Genomic DNA, 20,586 nt, shown 5'->3' with positions numbered 1-20,586 from the left:
ACACTTCTCCCTTCCTTTTCCCTCTCGCTCGTCCAGCCCCCACGGCCTGGCATTTCCGCTCCGTCCCCCACTTCCGCACTGCCTTTGCCCTGGCCTCCCCTTCTTTGCTTATGTGGCTTCAGCTCTTTACAGTCCCCTTATCTCTGCTTTTAGTCCCTCCAGTTGGTCCCACACTGTTAGCCAGCATGACTTTGTTTTTCTTTTTTTTTCAGCATGACTTTTTAGAAATGAACTTTAAAATTTTTATCAAAGCAACAAATGTTTATAATTTAAAAAATTCCCATAGTGCTCAAAAGCTTATAACAAAAAAAGTCTCATGCTTTGCCCCTCCATCCCCGTCCTGTGCCGTAAAAGTAACCACTTTTCAACTATTAGCGATTTTTTCTGATATTTACCTCCATATTTCAAAAGAAAAGCTTTTACTAATATCTTTGATTTATCAGTCACATAGGATGTATTAATGAGGATTTGATCCTCCCCAACACTTCCTTTCCAGCTGTCTTCCCAATAAAGCTAATTGGATTTTTTGTTTGAGTCATTCATATTGCCCTTGTTTTAACTATGCAAATACAGTTTGTTCCTAAGCCAAGGAATAAGCTCTAAATGAGTTCCTTATGTAACTTCTCTTCCTGGAGTTAACTGCATCCTTTTATCCATTGGCTTATTTCCCTTTATACTTACCTCCAGTTCTTTGTGCACCCTCCAACCTCTGCATCTAATTTCCACACGAACCCCTTTAACACTTGTTTTCTTTTTCTTTTTTAACCTTGGGGTGCTTTGTCCTTTGTCTTCGATCTGGACTGATAGCCTCTGCTTTTGCTCCGCACGTCTTTTTCTGTGTTACTTCCTTTGCCATCTTACGTTAGATCACCCTGGTGGGGCTTAGCAGGACACGGAGAACTGGAGCCAGCTCGTGCTGGCCAGGAACTCGGGGAAGGACAGTGGAGAACTCCCAGAATTCAGGGGAACCTAGCTGGAGACGGTGCAGCTGGGACTGGAGCCCCAAATGTAAGGCTGGGTTGCGGTACAGGCTCTTTGGGAACAGTGTGATGCTGGGGGCAGGCCACTGCTGCCGGCATCCTGCCTCCGGGACCTCTGACTGCAGGGTTTCTGAGTGGCTTCCCAGAGCAGCCTGCTTGTCATCAATCACTTCTGAGGCTCAGTTTTGTGCAGGATACTTAACCGACGGTGTCTTGGTCACACGCCCAGGCACTAGCTGCGAAGGAGACTGGAAAAGTGAGTTTCTGGCTGCTCGGTTAGGGATGTGTTGACTTTCAAAGTGAGATGTTCCACGGATGTAGGAAGGATGTTCACAACACGATGGGCAGGCAGATACCCCGACAAATGTCCACTCCGGGCCGCAAGCTGGACTTTCCCTGGAGGTCAGTTTCCCCAGAGACGGCTTCTCTGCCTCGGGGTGGGTGGTAGGGATTGTGGGAGCTGAGTGCAGGAGGGGCTGGGGCTTGCTGAGAATAAAGAATTTGAGGCAATCCAGTGCCATTTCCCCATCCTCTGGTGGGACCCGTAAGTAACTCCGAGCAGAAACGGCAAGTCTCCTGAGAGAGCGTAGGGAGGTCACTGGCCCTGGAGCGGGCGTGGGCACGGGGTCCCATCTGCTTTTCTCACAGACCCACATGGCCCTGTTTTCAGCCCACCTTCCACCCCGCTTCCAGGGTACCTGTGGCCGCCAGTTCCTGAACCTTTTCAAGTTTCTGTGTGGCCAGTACCTGATTTCTCATCAGCGTCCCCTTCGCAGAACCTGCCAAAGATTCTTTGCTCAACCAAACTTCAGTCCAGCGCCTGAACCTCCTCCGAGGCCCATCTGTGCACCTTGTAAAATCCAGTTTTGGTAATAATTCTGCTGCATCATTTAACCAGACCCCCCCCCCAATACCTGATTGGTTCCTCATCTTCCACCATCTCCCAGATGGTCTCTGCTCACCCAGGCCTGTCTTCAGCCAGAATCCTGCTGAATCAGTCTAGCCAGAACCCCTCTTTCCCTGATGTTTCCTGTTAATAATTTCCTGTCCACTGACCCCACCCTGCTCCTTGGCGCTCCGTTCCCCCCAGGGCTCCTGTTCCCGGGCTGTGCTTGGAGTTGAGCCCACTCTCCCTCAGCCTGGAATCCCACTGCAGAGGTCCCCGCGCCATCCCCACAGCCCCTGCCCCGAAGGAGGCGCCCTGCCGTGCTTTAACGAGGGTCCTCGAATGTTCTTTTTTTCTTTAACAGCCTTTAGGTTTCTGGTTCTTCACCTCCACTGGGTTAGTCACCACTTCTCCATCTGATTGCTCTCTCTATCAAAGCTTGTGCTTTGGGTAGACAGATGGCCCCTGGTCTCATCAGAGTGGAAGTTTGTGTTTATGCATAAAAAGAAATTAAAATACATGTATTTTTTCCTGCTGGGCTTCAAACATTCTGGCGAACTCTGCTTTAAATGCCCGAATCAGACTATTGAAGGTTAAGTATACAGTCTATCATCGTTTCCAGAATGACAGGTACGGCCCAACGTAACATACAGTCGTGAAACTATGCATAGGTCGTTTGCTTCGAGACCATTTCCGAGAGCCCCTGTGTGCCGTGTCCTCCTCGCCACAGTCCTGAGGAGAAGGTATTATCCCTGTGTTTCAGACAGGAAGACTGAGGCTAAACCTTACTTCCTATGGTCACAGAGAAAATGGCGGAGCTTGGACAGAAACCAAAAGTTTGAAGATTTTGGCATCATACCAACTTCCTCTTGTAAAGCCAAGATGGAGAGCACAAGCTTCGAAAAGAAATACAGATGTTTACTTTTCTAGACCCCAAGTGCGAGAAAACTCAAATTACCAGAATGTTTCATGCTTTTGTGAGCACCAGATCACAAGTAAAAAACTCCTGTCAGGGATCGAGTGAAAACAAATCTTAAATTCAGTGGATGTGGGGTAGTTTGCAGTTTGGGCACGAATGGTAGCCGTCAGCTATTGTTTATCTGCTGTCTGACAGATGATGGCTGATGATTTGGGACAAAGCACCGTCCTGTGCCATCGCACAAGGGCCGAATATGCAAAGAGTTTTTAGTATGAAGTGTGCTTTATTTTATTCTGCTGCTAAAAAAAGTTATAGCCAGACAGTGGTATTACACAGATGTTTCCCGTAGTACGACCAACTCGGAAGCAGAAGCTAGCCAGCTCGCTTCCCCTCATTTTCCTTCATTTGTTTGTTCATCTCTTCCTGTCGCATCTGAAGTGCCGCTAGTCCTCGCCCTGCAGGGAACGTGAGAGTAGCTGCCAAGTTCACGTTCACAGGGCCGGGCTGGACAGTCACTTCCTTGTCTCGGATTTGTATCAGGTCAGTGATATTTACCATTTGAAATGTTGGAAATGGTTGGTTCATCAGCACGGTTATCCTCAGAAAAGTCCTCCTGTCTGGAATTGGTGGCAGACTCTTGTCTTTTTCTTCCACAGGAGAACTCGCCAAAGCCTGTGGCCTCTTTGACCGGAAGTTGGGGCCAAGTCCCCAGGGGAGCGATGAGCCACCTCCTGGCCTTGTACTCCCCTTCCTGACGTCCCCTCCCGCCGGGGGAGCGGGAACGTGGCCGTGAGCCTCCGTGGACCGTTTAGAAGAACACAGCTCCTGAGGGATGGAAGGTCAACAGAACCAAAGGAACTCGCTTTTCTGGCCCCGCGGAGGACCACAGCCGCCCAGGGTTTTATGCGAGAAAGAATGAGCATCTATAAAATTAAAGCCATTGTTGCTTGGGTCTGTGTTACAGTAGGTGTAGCTCTAAGCAAATCACATCTGCCCCTTCATTTCTTTAAAAAAAATTAACCCTAACATTCCATGATAGAAAAATCCCCTGTTTTCTGAGCTTCGGTTTCTTCTATCCTGTGCACTAACAGGGTTTGACTTTCAAATGAGAAAGTGCTTTGTGCACGTGCTGTTATTCTTAGGAGTGAAATACGTCTTAGATATTCCTGAGAATCAGGTGTGAAATGCCTTCTTTCTTACAAGTCCAATCCCTCCTCTGGTCCTGCCACTGCTTTGCTTTCGTCCCTGTGGCGCCTGCTTCTCTCACCAACGCTCGCCAGGCCTCTGAGAGCAGGGCTCACACTGCCGTTTACTCCTGTCTTCGGCACGGCAGACTAGCAGTGTGTGTCAAAACGGAAAGTGGCTCATCCTTTGATCCAGCAATCCCACTTCCAAGAATTTAAGAGAGAACTGAAAAGACGTAGGGAGAAGCCTTTTCAGTAAAACTCGCTCAGCATGGCCGTGAGCAGTACAGCCCTCTGGCAGACCCTGCTCGCCGCCTTCCTGACGCCCGGGGCTCCCCTTCCTCTTTCACAGCAGAGCCCTGAACCCATCCCGTCACGTGCTTCAGGGCGACGGCCCAGTCCCGGCGGCCAGGTCCTGGTTGGTCCGAGTCCTGTTTCTTGAAGGAGGCACCGCAGGCTCTGTAGATGGGACAGTGCGTTCTGTGGGTTGCCCCAGGTGTCGCAAGAGCTTTAGCATTTCAAGATCCCTGGGCACCAAATGCCAGTAGCGACCTTCAGACCCCCTCCCCGTGCATATCTCCAGTAACCCCCCTGGGGGGCTGTATCCCCGCAGTGAGAACCTCTTGTCTGAGGCAGTCACGGGCTGTGTGTCCCATCTCCCTCACTAGTGATGGGGTTAAGTGTGGTCATGTGGTCTCCTTCTGGCTAGCGAAGCATGAGGGCCTCTGGACAGGACGCCCTAGCTGCAGGGGAGGCACCAGGACGAGACGGTCTCCTGTGCCTCTGGACGCTGTGCCTGGATAGGATGCCTGGTATGGCCACAGCCATACCGTAAGTCTATGATACTTTTTTAACCCCAAAATCAAGTTCGCACAACATTTACTCCTTCAGCAGTACTCTCTGAGCTCCGGGCACTGCTAGACACTTAGGATATGATGGTGAACTCAGCGGGACAGGCGCTGGAATGATTGAAAGTCTCCAGAAGGTGATGAGGGAAAAAAAACCCAGGGTAGTGTTGGACTATGACAGGGAACCAGAGGCCTTTTTTGTCTGTGTGGTCAGAGAAGTTCTCTCTGATGAGGAGGCTGCAAACTTAAAAGAAGGAGAGGAGCGAGGTGGACAAAGAGCGGTGGGAGGAAGCGCATCCCAGCTGGAGGACCAGCAGACGCTGAAGTCCTGCGGTAGGAACATGGATTATTTGAGCAATTTAAAGAAGACCGGAGTCTGGGATGTGAAGACTGCATACTCTAGGAACGTCACTTTTGTCTCTCTGTGGAGAATGGACTGGGGGAGACCCAAGTGGCTGTAGGGAGGCCGGCGAGACAGGTGTTGTAGACACGCAGGCGAGAGCTGATAAGGGCGCAGAGAAGGGTGACACGGGCTGGACAGAAGACGGCAGGCTGGGGTATGTTTTGGAGAGGGAGGAGACTTGATGGGCTAGATTCTTGGGGAGACGGAAAGAGCAATTATGGGTGACATGGATGAGTAAACAGTGGAGCCATTTATTAAATTTAGTTTTTTTTCAGCAACAACCACTTTCTTTGTTTGTTGTTATTGTTGTTTTGGGGGGGAGGTATTCATTTTTTAACGGAGATACTGGGGGTTGAACCCAGGACCTCGTGCATGCTAAGCACACACTCTACCACTGAGCTGTTCCCTCCCTCTGAGCTATTGATTTAAATCAGGATGGCCTAGCTGGCACTGACTACCTGGATTTAGCACAGACTCTGCAAGTCTAAGGGCATGTCCCGAACAGGCTGCCCTCACTTCAGATGCCAGGGGCACTTCGGGGGTCCCCAAGCTACCTCTACTTCTGACCAACCGGCTACAAATTTGGGAGTTCCCATGACTCCTTCACGTTTGATAATTTACTGCAGTGACTCACTGACCTCAGGAAAGTATTTTACTTACAATGACAGCTTTATTGTAAAGGATACAAATCGGGACCAGCCAGGTGAAGGGACCAGATCTGTGGGGTCTGCAGTGCAGAGCTTCTGTGCTCTCTCCCTGTGGGAATAGGGTGCAGCCTCTTCCAGCTCCCCAGTGTATTCACCAGCCAGGATGCTCTGCTAAGCTTCAGTGTCCTCAGCTTTTATTGGGGGTTCCATCTCATAAGCACAATGGATTGAATCATTTGCCATATCACTGAACTTAAGTCCCCAGCCCCCATCTCTTCAAAGTCCCAACCCTCTTAACCACATCATTGGCCTTTTTGGTGACCACTCCCATCCTGAACCATTTCATTAGGGGCATGATTAACAAAGACACTCCTATCGCTTGGGAAGTTCCAAGGATTTTAGATGCTCCATGCCAGAAACCCAGAGCAAAGACCAGACCCGTCCTTTGTCACACAGCAGGGGTGGAAATGCTGAATTCCATTTTCAGTCTGTTAACTTGGTGACGTCTGTGGTTCATGGAAGTGGAGAAGCCAAGGGGGTGTTTGGAAGCACAAGCACAGAGGAGGTGTCGGGAATGGAAGTGAGAATGTGAGACTCAATAACGCGAAGGTGTAGTTCAAAAAGATGAGGATGGAGAGTTAAGCTAGAGAGCAGAGGACCATGAGCCGTGAAGGAACCTCACACTCAGAAGTAGGGTGGAGATGAGCGGGGAAAGGAGGGAATTCAGGATAGAGTGGCCATTTAGACGTCAAGCGAGAGCGTGTACAGGGGAGGAGGAGGCCACCAGACGAGGTGCTGTTGGGTGATTTTACCTCCTGATGTTGACCTTTTGAGTCAATAAATATAAAAAAGAACCCTGATTGGCTTGACCCACCCATCTGCCCCAACCCTCACCCCATTTAAGAAACCAGCCTGCTCTCCTCCACCAGCGAGCAAGGGCAACTGTCACTTGTTCTTGCTGTCTTGCATTACAGCACAAATCCTCATAAAGCCTTGCCTGAGTTCCTCATCTGGCCTCTCATCAATTTCTATTTATTAAAGGGTCCGAGGACCCGAGTCACTAACAGGGGGATGTCAGAGTGACTTTCCTGCTTCTGCTGTTTTCTTAACGTCCTTAAACCCCACTTACCGAATTGAAACTTGAGGACAGAGTTTTGGATGAAGTAGAAAAGGCAGCTTTATTTCTTTGCCAGGCTAAAGAGGCCACAGTGGGCTAATTCCTCTAAGTCTGTGAGCCTGCTGGGGAGAGAAGGCAAGAGGTTTTATAGTAAAAGTCCAAGTGTTCAAGGGACGGAGCTAGTTTCTGCAGAGATCGCAGAGATCGCATATATATAAGGTAACAAACTGTTGCAAAGTTGTTCTTGTTTTTGCAGATGGCAGCAATCCCCTTCCCTCTGCTGGGTATGAAGTTCACCTCTGGCATTGGGACTCTTTTAATATTCTTGTGCCTAGAACAAAGGATGCAGAGGAAGGTGCTCTGGAAAAGAGCTGTAGAGAAAAACTTGTGAATTTAAAGTCAGGTTGATAAATCCTTTTAACCTTTTAAGCAGGCTGAGCCCTGGGATCTCCTGCTGCAGGCTGAGGCCTGCAGCTCAAACAACAGGATACAAGGAAACCACAAGGGGTCAAGAGGAGGGCACTGAGGTTAAGAGCAGGGCATTGGGGTTAAGAGCAGGACACTGGGGGCGAGAGCAAGGCACTGAGCGTGATCCCTGCACACAGCACCATGATAGGGTTGGGTCAACCACCCAAGACTCCCTCCTCTTTAGCCCAACCCTGGTCAGCAAGAGCACGAGAAAAACCCTTTAAACTATTACACAGTTAAGTAGGTACAAACGCCATTACAGATATCAGATGGTCACCAGTGATGAAAATGGGCTTCTGCTTGGTTACAAAAATACTCACTATGCCAAGGTGCCATATTTGGAGTAGTGGGTTCTAAACCCACCAGTAGTATTAGACTGTTAGAAGACACACTGAGCGAGGCTTATTTTTTATCAGTGACAGTAATTTGTTAGGGTAATAATTATACAGTCCTTTGTAGCTTTCTAAGCACGTTTACATAGTCCGTTTTATTAAAATCTCGTTACAGCCCCGTGAGAGGGCTAAGTACTAGTGTCAGAGGAGGCATTAGAATTACAGGATCGCGTGTCTCTGTACGACCAGGGCATGGCTAGGTCAAATGAATACTTCAACAGTTAAACGGCTATTTTAGGCAGCAGATCTTCTGTCTGGTTTCTGAGGAGCCACTGAGGCAGAAAGACAATGGAAAAAGAATTTGGGAGGATCTGGGGGTGGAAAAATGGAAGGAGGAAGACAAGATTAGGATTTGGGACAAAGCTGGGATCTAGGCATGACTGGCTCGTAAATCAGGGGATGTGAGAAGAAACCGGTCCAGAAACTGCTGTCTGGGCAGCTGTGAGTCTGGCAGAGGTGGCAGAGGCTGGGAGCGGACAGGGGGTTGCAGGATCCTAGCCATCAGGTGGGTCCTGTCTCAGCGGTGGGTGGGGCAGGACCGATGATGGGCGGGGCCTTCTGCGGGGCGGAGCTACAGTAGCCCCGGGTTCGTGTGACCGGAGTGGGCGGGCCCAACCTGTGGTGGGCGTGGCCGGCGTGCGCGGGCCATCCTCAGGCGGGTCGGGCAGGGCCGGGGCGAGCTTCCTGGTGTCACCCCGAGAGGGCGCCGGCCGCCGCGCCTCCCTCAGAGCCTTGAGACCGGAAGCCGCGCTGCGCCGCCCCGCTCGCCACAGCAGCCGCCATGAAGGCCGTGGTGCAGCGCGTCACCCGGGCCAGCGTCACAGGTCAGTCGGGCGGGGCGGGGCGGGGCGGGAGGAGCCGCCCCCGGCCCCGCGCCGGCCGTTCGCAGCGGTCCCCGGGGGGGTGCCCCCGCGCCCCGAGTCCCCGTCGGCCGGGCGCCGTCCATGTGCCCGCCCCGGCGCCGCCGGGCTGCACGGCTCCGCTTCGGGCTCCTCGTCGTCTTCATCGGCGCTTCTTTCTGTCCTGAGCACGGGTGGCGACCCTCCGAGCATCCCCGCGGCGCGTTCCTCGGAGGACTGTCGCACAGACGGCGTGCAGGACGCATTTCCGGAGCGAGAATCCCCCTTTCCAGCCTCTGCTCTACCCTCCCCTTGTCGCCCATTCCCTCCCTGGCCCGGTTTCCATGGAGCCTGTCTCCCAGGAGGAGGCACAGTCGTGATGAGCTTGCGTCCCAACCGTGTGCGCGTCCGGGTGCGGAGATCCCCGCGCCCACACCCCCTCCTCAGGGCCGGCCCGGAGGCTAAAGGATTCGGGCGCAGTGTTTCTCTTTTCCCCCAGTTTCTCGTGGACCAAGCTGTTAGTCATCCCTTGATCGCTGTAGTCTAGTTGGAACATCAGGGGTCCAGATGATTCATATATAGTCCTTTTAAAAACTCAAGTCAAGATAATAAAGATGCTGAAAAATTTTAAATGGTTCATTTTAGATTGGCTTCTAGTCTTTCCTATTTTTGTTGCCAGAATTCTGATACTGTTTCAGTTCAAGTCATTCTTCATGCCCTTTCCTGCAAGCCAGTCTATAGCAAATACGTGCTTTTGTGTCCACGAAAGTGTCTGCCTCAAAGCAGAACGACAAGATCCCCTAAAGCAACAACCAAGCCCAGTAAAACCATATATTTAGATCTGACATTCTGCTTTTCAATCTTGCCTAATGATTCTAAGCTGTTTTGGTAACTGATTTTGAATATGGTCCTGGAGTAATAGGGAATAGAATAGCTCTGGGATTTATGGAATTTTAAAACAAAGGTTGTTTTGGGTTTTTTTTGTGTGAAGTTTTTTTTTTTTTTTTTAGCATTTTGTTTAATATGTAAGTTCACTGAAGCTGGAAAAATTCATCCATGAAAAGATTTTTTGCTTTTTTTGAGAAGAATCTTGTAGTCTGTTCTATGTGGTGGTCATTAACAGTGAGCAAACTTTGGAGAATTTAAGTTTTGATCAGAATGGAGAACTCTCCACTCTGATAATCTGGAATATTGAAAACCTGATTCTTTGAGATTAGCTGAATAGTTTGAATTATTTTAGTTTACTATTTAAATTGTATGCTTTTAGTTAGAAACAACAAATAAACCATCCTGCATATTACAAAAGATAAGACTCTTAATTGTGGGAAGATGTCAATAAAATGGAATTCACAGTGCTGGAGGAAACTTCGAGTTAGCCAGGCCTTCTACTTGAGTTGTAATGGATGGAGAGAGATTTTCTGATTTCTTTAAGATGTGGCTGGCTTCACTGCAGTGTGGCCTTTTGCGGATGATCTTTTATTTCAAGGGTTCTAACATGTCACTTCTGATGTTATGAATGGGCCCATGTGGAATATTAGGCGTCACCTATTATGTGGCAGGTGCACTTTGTGAGCTTGGTCAGGCGTGTTTTGATGCCTTAGCATGGTTATTGTGATAATCTAATAATCTAATTTTGAAAGCTTTATGACGGGGCATTTCAAACACATTCCTTTGGTTACACAGATTGATGGTACAGTAACCCCTGTTGCCCATCACTCAGCATTATCAGCTAAAATCTGGATAAAATCATAGAATGTTGGGAAGAGGTTGGTTGGGTTTGAGTGTGTTAATCTGAGAGGTGGTGGATTCTTCTCAAAGGAGAGTTCTTGGGTGATGCCAATATATGGCATCAAATAAACATTGACCAAACATCTCAGTTCTTTTCTAGCCTTGTGATCTTTCGTCTAAAATGGTGATTCTCAGGTTTTTCCCTTGGAAATCCATTTGTCTACAATAAAGTATCTCTTTGAACCTCCTACTTTTACTTCTGCCTGAAGGAGGGACAAAGCTGCCCCAAAATAAGAGCGTGAACAGTGTCATCAAAAGGCGTCGATGCATAATTTCTTATTAGGACAAAACTCCATTATAAAAATGTTGAAACTCTTTAAATAGTGATTTATTTTACTTTATTTTTTAATTTTTAAAATTAAAAAAAATTAAGGTATAATGGTTATCTTGTAATAAGGTATAATGAAAAAGAATATGAAGACAATATATATATATGTATAACTGAAACAGATTGTGATTTGAATTACTTCAAATAGTGATTCTACTTTTGAGAATCTATTCTAAAAAGGTAATTTTAACTATAGACAAAGCTTTAGAGAGATGAACAGGCAAAGCGCAGAGATTTCTTAGGGCAGAGAAACTGCTCTGTGTGATACTGTCATGGTGGACACATGTCATTATACGTATGTCCAAACCCACAGAATGTACAACACCAAGAGTGAACTCATGTAAACTGTGGGCTTTGAGTGATTCTCTGTCAATGTAGGTGCATCATTTGGAGCAAGTGTACCTCTCTGGTGGGGGATAGTGATAATGGGGAGACTGCTTGTGGGGCAAGAGGTATATAGGAAACCTCTACCTTCTGTTCAATTTTGGTATGAACCTAAAACTACTCTATCCAGGAAAGTATTAAAAAAACCCTCTAGCTTACAAAGATTTTCACCACAGTGTTATTTATTGAAGTGAAAATTTTGAAATAAGCCGTATATCCAGCCAAATAGGATGGTTAGTCATTCTGGGGGTGGAATGCATCTGCTCCACTGGATGGGATGCAACTATGAAAAGATGTTTAGGAAACGCTTACAACGTGGAAGAATCCTTACACAATGCTAAGAGAAAAGACGAGACGCAAAAATTTATACGCAGTATTATTATGGCAGTTGAGAAGAAATATGAAGTAAAATCTATGAATGGGGAACATCAAAAGGAAATCAGAGGGAGGGTATAGCTCAAGTCGTAGAGCAGATGCTCAGCGTGCACGAGGTCCTGGGTTCCGTCCCCAGTACTTGCATTGAATAAATAAATAAATAAACCTAATTGCCTCCCCCTAAGGAAAAAAAAGGAAATCAGTAACATATTAAAGTGCTTGTCTTTGGGTGTTCTTTTTTGTTTCTTATCTTTTCCAAATGACTATGCAATACTCTAATGGTGGGCATAGTTCAATCATTTTTTATGCTTTTAAAATATACTCTTGGGGGAGGGTATAGCTCAAGTGGTAGAGCGCATGCATAGCATACACAAAGTCCTGGGTTCCATCCCCGGTGCCTCCTCTAAAAATAAATTACATCCTAATCACCCCCCCAAATTAAAATAAATAAAATAAAATAAAATAAAATAAAATATACCCTGGGAAAATTAAAAAAATATAGTGACATTGTAAGAAAATAATATTGATTTACTTAAAGAACAAATAAAGCCAGATTTTTCTAAAGCAACGCAGACAAGCAGACAGCCCAGTGTTTACGCTTCTGTCAAGATAGATGATTTCAGTTTCAACTTTTGAGTCAGTGGCTCAAAGGACAGTAAATTGCTCGTAGTTCATTAAAAAAAAAAGCAGCACATTAGAAAATACTAAAATATTTGTTTATTTTAGCATAAAAATAAGAGAAATTAAGCTTTAATAAGAGTTATTTCAGGAATCAGTTGATGCTTGCTCCCCTGGTCTCTGATTGTCAAGTCCTTGTCAGATGCCTGAAGGAAGAGGAGTGTCTGGCTCTTTCCTTAGCCTGCAGGATGTGGCCACACAGTACAGTCTGTGATGCCATGTCAGGTGTATTTATGGCCATCATTATCGAGCAGAAACAAACAACAAGAAAATGGCAGAGTTGACCCTTCTCCTGATTGGAACATTAGGTCAGTGCACCATGAAATGACATCAATAATCTAATGAGCTTTGGCAAAAAGTTAGCCGAAAAGTTGAAAATTATGAAGATCAACATTTGAAATATGGATTTAGTTTCATCACCACAATGATTTTTCTTGGCCTAAGTACTGTGCCAGCAATAAGATACCGTCTATGGTAGTAGAGTGTACATTTGACTCTAAATCCATATGCAGACACTTGGAATAGGAGTATATGTTTAGAGATTTTCTTTTATGGATGGGGTATATCGCTCAAAAAAATGTGGAGATTATGGGCTGAGAATGCAACTTTAGTGAAAAACTGGGAAATAACAGAGGTTTGCTGACTTGCAGTTTAACTTTTAAACTCTTGTTTTTATGTATGATGTACCTATCTTTTCTGCAGTAAGTAGAGAAATCGTTTATTTTTATGACATAAATGCTTTCTGTTTTGCACTATGTATTGTGTTACCAGATTAGCTGATTTCCAAGAAAAGCAGGCATCTCCTTTCTGAGAACGAATATAGCTGAGCTGGATTTGGAGAAGGGAACTGCCATTTTTACAGATGGGCAAACTCCAGCAGGGAAAGTTTCCGCGTCTTACCAAGCAAACCAGATGAACACGCTCTGAAATCCTGCCTAATGCTTGTTCACTTCACAACTCACTCATTCCAGATATAAAATCAGAATGGAGAGGATGGAGGTATAGCTCAGTGGCGGAGTGTGTGCTTAGCGTGCACAAGGTCCTGGATTCAATCACCAGCACTTCTACTTAAAAAGAAAAGTCAGAATGGATATAAATTTATGATCATCATACCGCACTGATGGAACTCCTTTCATATTTCAGTCTCTATTGACTTTGCCAGAGAAGTTACAAGAAGTGTGTGTGATGTTTAAATTTTCCTGTGGTTGCTTCGGAGTGCCGCATGGCACCTATCTGGTTCTGAGTCTCTTCTCCCTGTTGTTTCCTTTCCAGTTGGAGGAGAGCAGATAAGTGCTATCGGACGAGGCATCTGTGTGTTGCTGGGGATTTCTCTGGAAGATACGCAGAAGGAACTGGAGCACATGTAAGTGCAGGTTTCAGCGTCATTGCTGTTTTAGCGGGGCGTGGGTGGTCATCTGTCTGGCTGGCTTTCTATTTACATAAATTATATATATATATATATATTTGTGCGGGGAACTTCCATAGTATTTTGCTCCTATAAAGTGAGCCCCTATCACTTTTATCTGCATCCCATTCGATGTAACTTGTTTCCCTTCGTGTCCCAGGTGAGGAGAGCGAGGAGGAGACGTCACCCACTGAGGCAGCGGCGGGGCGCGAGCACAGCCCAGCCTCTGTCCCTCTTTGCTGCTTCACCCTCGAATCATTCTCTTGATGCAGAAGCCAGGCTTCCTTTCCTATGGGTGTTTTACGTTTTCAATTTGAACACTGTGATCTGGGCACTCCTTACGCATTTTACAAATGCCCAGTTGTTCACTGTACACATGGGAATCTGGAGCTCAGACAGGTTACATTACTTGCTAAGGTCATGCATGTGTATTTAGCAAAAAGCCTGACTCCAAATTAGAACCTAGGCTGCCTGACCTGGAAGCTGGCGCTCTTTCTACCACCATGGGAGGTTCATCCTGCTGTGACCTGACTGGCTCTGCTAGTCTAGGCGCCCTCCCCGTCCTCAAGTTCACCCTCCCCCCAGCACCACTTACTTCAGATGCTTGGGTCTCTGTATTCTGCCCCTTGGTGCCCAGAGCCTAGGTGTAACAACGCCCAGTTGTCCCTTTTGTATTGAGTTAAATCCAGACTCGGAACCTAATTCCTGCTAAAGTGTTGATGACTGATAAGGACAATTTAGCACTGCTTCACGGACGTTGGTATCTTAATAGCTGTCCGCTGGATATGCAAAGAGGTGGAGTGGTCTAGTGGTTAAAAGCTGGGGCCCTGGTCTGAACCCCTTTTTGGCTCAAAATGGAGAGCTGGTACTTAACTTGGTGGTGAAGAGATAGGACTCGACATGAGGCAGACCGCGGCTGTGGAGGAGGGGTGGTGAGTAGTGCCCCGCAGACGGCACCCTGTACGGTGTCAGTGAATGAGTGTTTGTAGAGCCCTTCAACATGTCTTCAGCATCATCCGAAAAGGTGGCTCTCAAATGGCGGAACTGCAGCTTCCATGCAGGTGGTGCTTGGTCGCTTGTCTCAGATCTGCCCTTACAACTGTTACTCAGTCCCCTTCCTTGCCCAGGTGGCCGCGCCTTGTCATCCATGTGTATAGGGAAAGCCCCTCTGGGCTTAAGGAGCATGTGACATGGTGTCCAGGTGTCCTTCCCTAGATCTTTTGGCATATCTTCAAGAACCGTGAGTTCTCCAGGATGTTTGCTGTACTGTTCATTCTGAGGTTCCAAGAAAGAGTATAAAGGGGGTATCATTTATCCCAGTGTGAAGTTTGAATTCTTCTGTAAAAAAATCAGAATTGGGCATGTTTTGACATGTCCTCCAGATTGAAGGCGTGTGTAATAGGGGGTTGTCGCCTTAGCTCTGGTTCTCACCAGTTGCTGCTGTGAACTAGAGGGGCTGGCAAAACAAAAAAAAAAGGAACTCGCCAATCAACCCTATGAGGTTGGACTGTCATCACCCTATTACAGATGAGGAAACTGAGGCATCGGGTACCTTGCCCAAGGTCCCCTCTCCTGTAAGCGACGAAGCCAGCACAGTGTCCTTACTCAGCAGGATGCTGGTGACATTTTGGAGGGATGGGGTGTGCCGGGGGCTCGTGACCCTTCAGGGAGCCCTCACTGCTGTTTCCCCCGTAGGGTCCGGAAGGTCTTAAACCTGCGTGTGTTCGAGGACGAGGGCGGGAAGCACTGGTCCAAGAGCGTGATGGACAAACAGTACGAGGTGCTGTGCGTCAGCCAGTTCACCCTGCAGTGCGTGCTCAAGGGGAACAAGCCCGACTTCCACCTGGCGATGCCGGCGGAGCAGGCGGAGGGCTTCTACAACAGCTTCCTGGAGCAGCTGCGCAGGGCCTACAGGCCCGAGCTCATCAAAGGTAGGGGGCGAGGGGCGCCGGCCGCTGCGGGGCTGGGGGAGGACCGCCCGCCGCTGCGCCGCCGGCTCTCCCGGGCGGGTCGCCGCTGAGCGCGCTGCTTACTCAGGACGACGCTGGGCCGCTGTGCCCGCCTGTGCTTGTCCTCTGGTTTTTTGTTTTTTTGCTTTTGTGGAGAGGTAATTGGGTTTATTTATTTACTTATTTATTTTAATGAAGCTGCTGGGGATTGAACCCAGGACCTCCTGTATGCAAAGCGTATGCCCTACCACTGACTGTACCCTGCCCGGTGCTGTGCGCGTCCTCTGAACACCCCATCCCGTCTACCTATCTTCATTCTCTGTCCCCATCCGAAATGCCCCACAAGTGGGAGCCCTGTGTCATTTTGAATTTCTAGGAGCCATTTTAAAAGGAAGGTTAAAGAAACAAATGAAATTTTGTTTTTCGTTTTTTAAATATGTATATATTTTATTTTTATTTTAATTTTTTCCAGTTTTCAGTTTTATTAGGTAGAATTGTTACAGTTTGACTGCACATATACCATATGTTGCATGTAACTACATATACACAGTATGCTGCACATATTTTTAAAATTTACATATATGCACTTTTCATTGTTTCTAAGAACGTTTAGAGCTTTAGCTTTTTAAACTTACATAGTTATTGAAGGAATAAAGCCAACCAGAAAATAAGAATTAATTCAAAAAAATACATCCACCCCGCTATTAACAGCAATAGTATTTATAATCGCCAAGATATAGAAGCGTTGTAAGAGCACATCAACAGATGAATGGATAACAAAGATGCAACATATATATGTCATGGAGTATAACTCACCCATAAAAAAAAAGGATGTTCTACCATTTGCAGCTCTTCATTCACTTTTTTTTTCCATTTCAAAAACTGGAATTTTATAACTGGCATAAACATTTCCGTTGCATCAAAAAGAACAAAATATCTAGAAATAAACTTAACCAAGGAGGTTACCTATACTCTGAAAACTGTAAAACATTAATGAAGGAAATTGAAGATGATACAACGAAATGGAAAGATATCTTGTGCTCTTGGATTGGAAGAATCAACATTATCAAAATGGCCACACTACCCAAAGCAATCCACAGATTCATTGTAACCTTTGTCAAAGCACATTTTTCACAGAACTAGAACAAACAACTCCAAAATTTATATGGAACCATAAAAGACCCTGGTCTTTTGTTTTGGTTTTTCCTCTTCTTCTTTTTTTTTTTTTTAATTGAGGTATATAGTCAGTTTACAATGTTGTGTCAGTTTCTGGTGTACAGCACAATGCTTCAGTCATACATGGATATACATATATTCATTTTCATATTCTTTTTCACCATAAGCTACTACAAGATACTGAATATATTTCCCTGTGCTATACAGTATAAACTTGTTTATCTATTTTATATACACCAATCAGTATCTGTAAATCTTGAACTCCTGGTTTATCCTTTCCCACCCCCTCCCTCCTCTTTCTTCTTTTTGTTCTCTTTTCTTATGATTTGAGAAAGTCCTTTAGCATTTGTTGTAAAGCTGGTTTGGTGGTGTTGAATTCTTTTAGCTTTTGTTTATCTGTGAAGCTTTTGATTTCTCCATCAAATCTGAATGAGAGCCTTGCTGGATAGTGTATTCTTGGTTGTAAGTTTTCCCCTTTCATCACTTCAAGTGTATCATGCCACTCCCTTCTGGCCTGGAGAGTTTCTGCAGAGAAATCAGCTGATAACCTTATGGGGGTTCCCTTGTGTTATTTGTTGCTTTTCTCTTGCTAATTTAGTACTTTCTCCTTATCCTTAATTGTCAATTTGATGACTATGTGCCTTGGTGTGTTTCTCTTTGGGTTGATCCTGTGTGGAACTCTCTGTGCTTCCTGAGCATGGGTGACTGTTTCCTTTCCCAGGTTGGGGAACTTTTCAGTTATTATCTCTTCAAAAATTTTCTCAGGTCCTTTCTCTCTCTCTTCTCTTTCTAGGACCCCTATAATGCGAATATTAGAGCACTTCATGTTGTCCCAGAGTTCTCTTAAACTGTCCTCATTTCTTTTCATTCTTTTTTCTTTTCTTCTGTTCTGAAATAGTAATTTCCACTAACCTGTCTTCTAGCTCACTGATCCGTTCTTTTGCCTCATTTTGTCTATTCTTGGTTCCTTCTAGTGTATTATTCGTTTCAGTGATTTTATTCTTCAACTCTGTTTGGGTAAGGAAGCAAGCGAAATTGCTTTTCAAACTGTTTCGTTTAGCCCAGTGTATCCACAACGTCCTGATTTCACCGTGTCATCAGTGTGAGTGAGATAACTCACACTTCTTTTTTGTACTGAAGTCTCCGAATCCGTGTAGTTTGTGCTCACAGCATCTGCGTTCAGACCAGCTACTTTCCCAGTGGCCAGTGACCATGTGTGGCTTTCGGCTGGCATTTGGACAGTATAGGTTTGTGGGAGAATTATGAATTTGAAAGTATTAATCTTTTTAAGAGGGCCCTTCATTTCTAGTCTGTTCTCATGTTTCAGGGGCACGTTGTGTTGAAGGCGTCCTAGTTTGCCTTTCTTCAAAGTTGTTAAGAGAGCCTGTTTTGCCTCCTTTGGTGACGCACCTCAGAGTAATAAGACCTTTCTGAGTAAACTGTCTCCTTCCTAGTCTGACTGCAGCTCCTGCTGGCATGCTGTTTTGCAGACACCTAATAGTTGTTAGTAGTTAACTCAGCAGTGTTTCCTGTGCTTTAACTTTCTTTCTGGATTAAACAAACCCAGGTCTCCTTTTTTTGGTTGGTTGGTTGGTTTGAGGAGGGAGGAGGTACTTAGGTTTGTTTATTTATTTATTTTTTAATGGAGGTACTGCGGATTGAACCCAGGACCTCATAGCATGCAAAGCACATGCTCTACCACTGAGCTGCACTCTCCCCATCCAGGTCTCTTTTTGACCGGACCTGTTTTCAGCAGTAAGTAATACAAGTTGTGACATGGTTTTGGAGCTCCAGCAGCGCCCCGCGTGGAAGGTTGTCAGCTTATCAGAGGCTCATGTTCCAGCCCTCTCTGGTCTTTCCTTTTGTGCTAATTGTCCTCATACTTGTGTCAAGTGTCCATTTGCCAAAAGGACAAGTGGCTTCTATGTTATCAGAACATTCCTGCCTTGAATCGCATCCTGCTCTTTACTTAGGGTCCCAGTAGAATATATTTACCTCTTCTGTAAACATCCAAGTTTAGAACTCCATTCCCAAGTCTGATCATGGTTGTCTCCAGTATTTTTTCCCACCTGTGTCCCCTGGGGTCACCTGTCCATCATGGCTTTGCTGCAAGCAAGTTTCTTCCCAGAATTAGCAATTAAGCAATTAACCGCTTTGAATAATTATTTTTCTTGCCGAGTCAAAGATTAACTGCCACCAGCATTGTCTTCTCCGTTTATTGTTTGTAGAACCATCCCGTTTCTGAGTAATGGCAGATGTATTTTAGAACGCACCGAAGCCCCTTGAAGGATGAGCACGAGGAATATCATAAAAGCATAAGGGAGGGTGCTTTCCGTGGGAGAACACTGATGCGGTTAAGGAGTGCTTGAGTGAAAACAAAACCGCTTTCATCCCAGTCCTTAAAGAGGAATGTTTTGTGCATCATTAGGTGCTTTGTGTTCCTATAAACCTTTAACTTTTTGAAAAGATCTGTATTTTATCCAGGTAATTATATGAAGTGCTTGAAGCAATGTGCTGTAAACAGTATAATTTTATAGTGGATCAGAATTAAAGCTCATGGGATATGATGCATCTGATCATTTTGATGAAAATCGACATGAATTATGCCAAGGGTGTTTCTTTTTTTAAATTGAAGTATAGTCAGTTACAATGACGATTTCTGGCGCACAGCACAATGTCCCAGTCATGCATATACATACATACATTTGTTTTCATATTCTTTTTCATTAAAGGTTATTACAGGGTATTGAATATAGTTCCTTTTGCTCTACATGCCAAGGGTGCTAGTCAGGATTTATCTCCAGCTCCTTTGGCCTTTTAGAGGCGCTCGGCGACCTCACAGTGCCTCACTCACTCTTTTGGCCTTTTCTCTCTCTTATGGTCTTCAGTGGAACAAAGTACAGGGAGCGTGTTTTCCAGGCTTGCTGTCCTTTGGTTGATGTTGAGATTTTTGGCTTCCAGCTCCAATACAGAAAGGCCTGTGTGAGCTGAAGGGCCGATGGAACACAAACAAACTGCTAAATACATTTTGTATATTGTAGGATTTTCAGCACTACTTTAGTGACCTTAAGACTTAAAGCAGTTTAATTTGATCATTAAAAAATTTAACCCTAACCCTAAAAAATTAAAAAGTTCCCCCCAGTTTTATTGGGATATAATGGACATATAACACTATTAGTTTTAGTTGTACAACGTGGTGATTGGATGGACGCACGTATGCTGAAATGATCACCGCGACGAGTTAAACCCCACCGCCTCACAGTTAGAGTTTGTTTTCCTGAGAACTTTGAAGTGCCAGGCCCCACGCGGAGTGAACACTCTTCATTCTTTCTCCCACTGAACCCTCACAACAACCTTGTCCAGTGGGCACGGGGATTACGCCCTTTCTGCGGATGAGAAAACTGAGGTGCAGCAGAGGAATGTGCGGAAGGTCACTAGCACGTAAGAGACAAAGGCCGGCACGGAACCTGTAGCCGTCTCCAGAGCTCACGCTACACCTTACAACTCACACCCTCTTCACTTGTTGGCCTTTTATTTGTCCTTCTGAATTCAGTACATCTGTGGGTGTTCCTGCTTCTCTGCTGGGCTCGGGGAAATCAGCGGAGGGGCTTTGGACCTCAGGTGGGTCTAGTCAGAGGGGAGCAGCACGGCTTGAGGCCAGGTGGTCCTTCATCTCGGAGCAATGATGTACATCCAGAATTTTAGTCCTGTTTCTGTCTGGGGAGATTTTACTGGTTCTTTCGGGTCGTATTTCTGTGCCTTCTCTGTCCACACTGTATCTGCTGGCCCTGGCACCAGGTTCTGGGTGTGTGGTGCTGAG

The 20,586-nt window shown here is 46.0% G+C and overlaps 1 protein-coding gene and 1 long non-coding RNA gene across 3 annotated transcripts in view; one reads left to right on the top strand and one right to left on the bottom strand.

The window, feature by feature from the left end:
* Positions 1 to 5,868: 5,868 nt before the first annotated feature.
* LOC140687359 (uncharacterized) lies at positions 5,869 to 8,544 on the bottom strand. 2 transcript variants are annotated; one of them, XR_012061602.1, is made up of 3 exons: positions 8,461 to 8,544; positions 6,997 to 7,315; positions 5,869 to 6,077 (listed from the first exon to the last, which is right to left on the bottom strand). It is a non-coding gene; the product is annotated as an uncharacterized lncRNA (long non-coding RNA). The 2 variants fall into 2 exon arrangements; XR_012061603.1 differs by lacking the exon at positions 8,461 to 8,544 and adding an exon at positions 7,773 to 7,867.
* Positions 8,500 to 20,586, top strand: part of DTD1 (D-aminoacyl-tRNA deacylase 1) — a 126,712-nt gene continuing 114,625 nt past the window's right edge. The window contains exons 1-3 of the mRNA XM_072943767.1: positions 8,500 to 8,668; positions 13,509 to 13,599; positions 15,337 to 15,572. Coding sequence (XP_072799868.1) covers positions 8,626 to 8,668; positions 13,509 to 13,599; positions 15,337 to 15,572 — 370 coding nt within the window. The 5' untranslated portion in view covers positions 8,500 to 8,625. The remainder of the gene's footprint in view (positions 8,669 to 13,508; positions 13,600 to 15,336; positions 15,573 to 20,586) is intronic.

This window comes from Vicugna pacos, chromosome 19 (genome assembly GCF_048564905.1).
Source record: "Vicugna pacos chromosome 19, VicPac4, whole genome shotgun sequence".
Taxonomy (NCBI): domain Eukaryota; kingdom Metazoa; phylum Chordata; class Mammalia; order Artiodactyla; family Camelidae; genus Vicugna; species Vicugna pacos.
The sequence above is the reverse complement of the archived record's forward strand: the minus strand, read 5'-3'. Positions and strand labels throughout refer to the sequence as shown.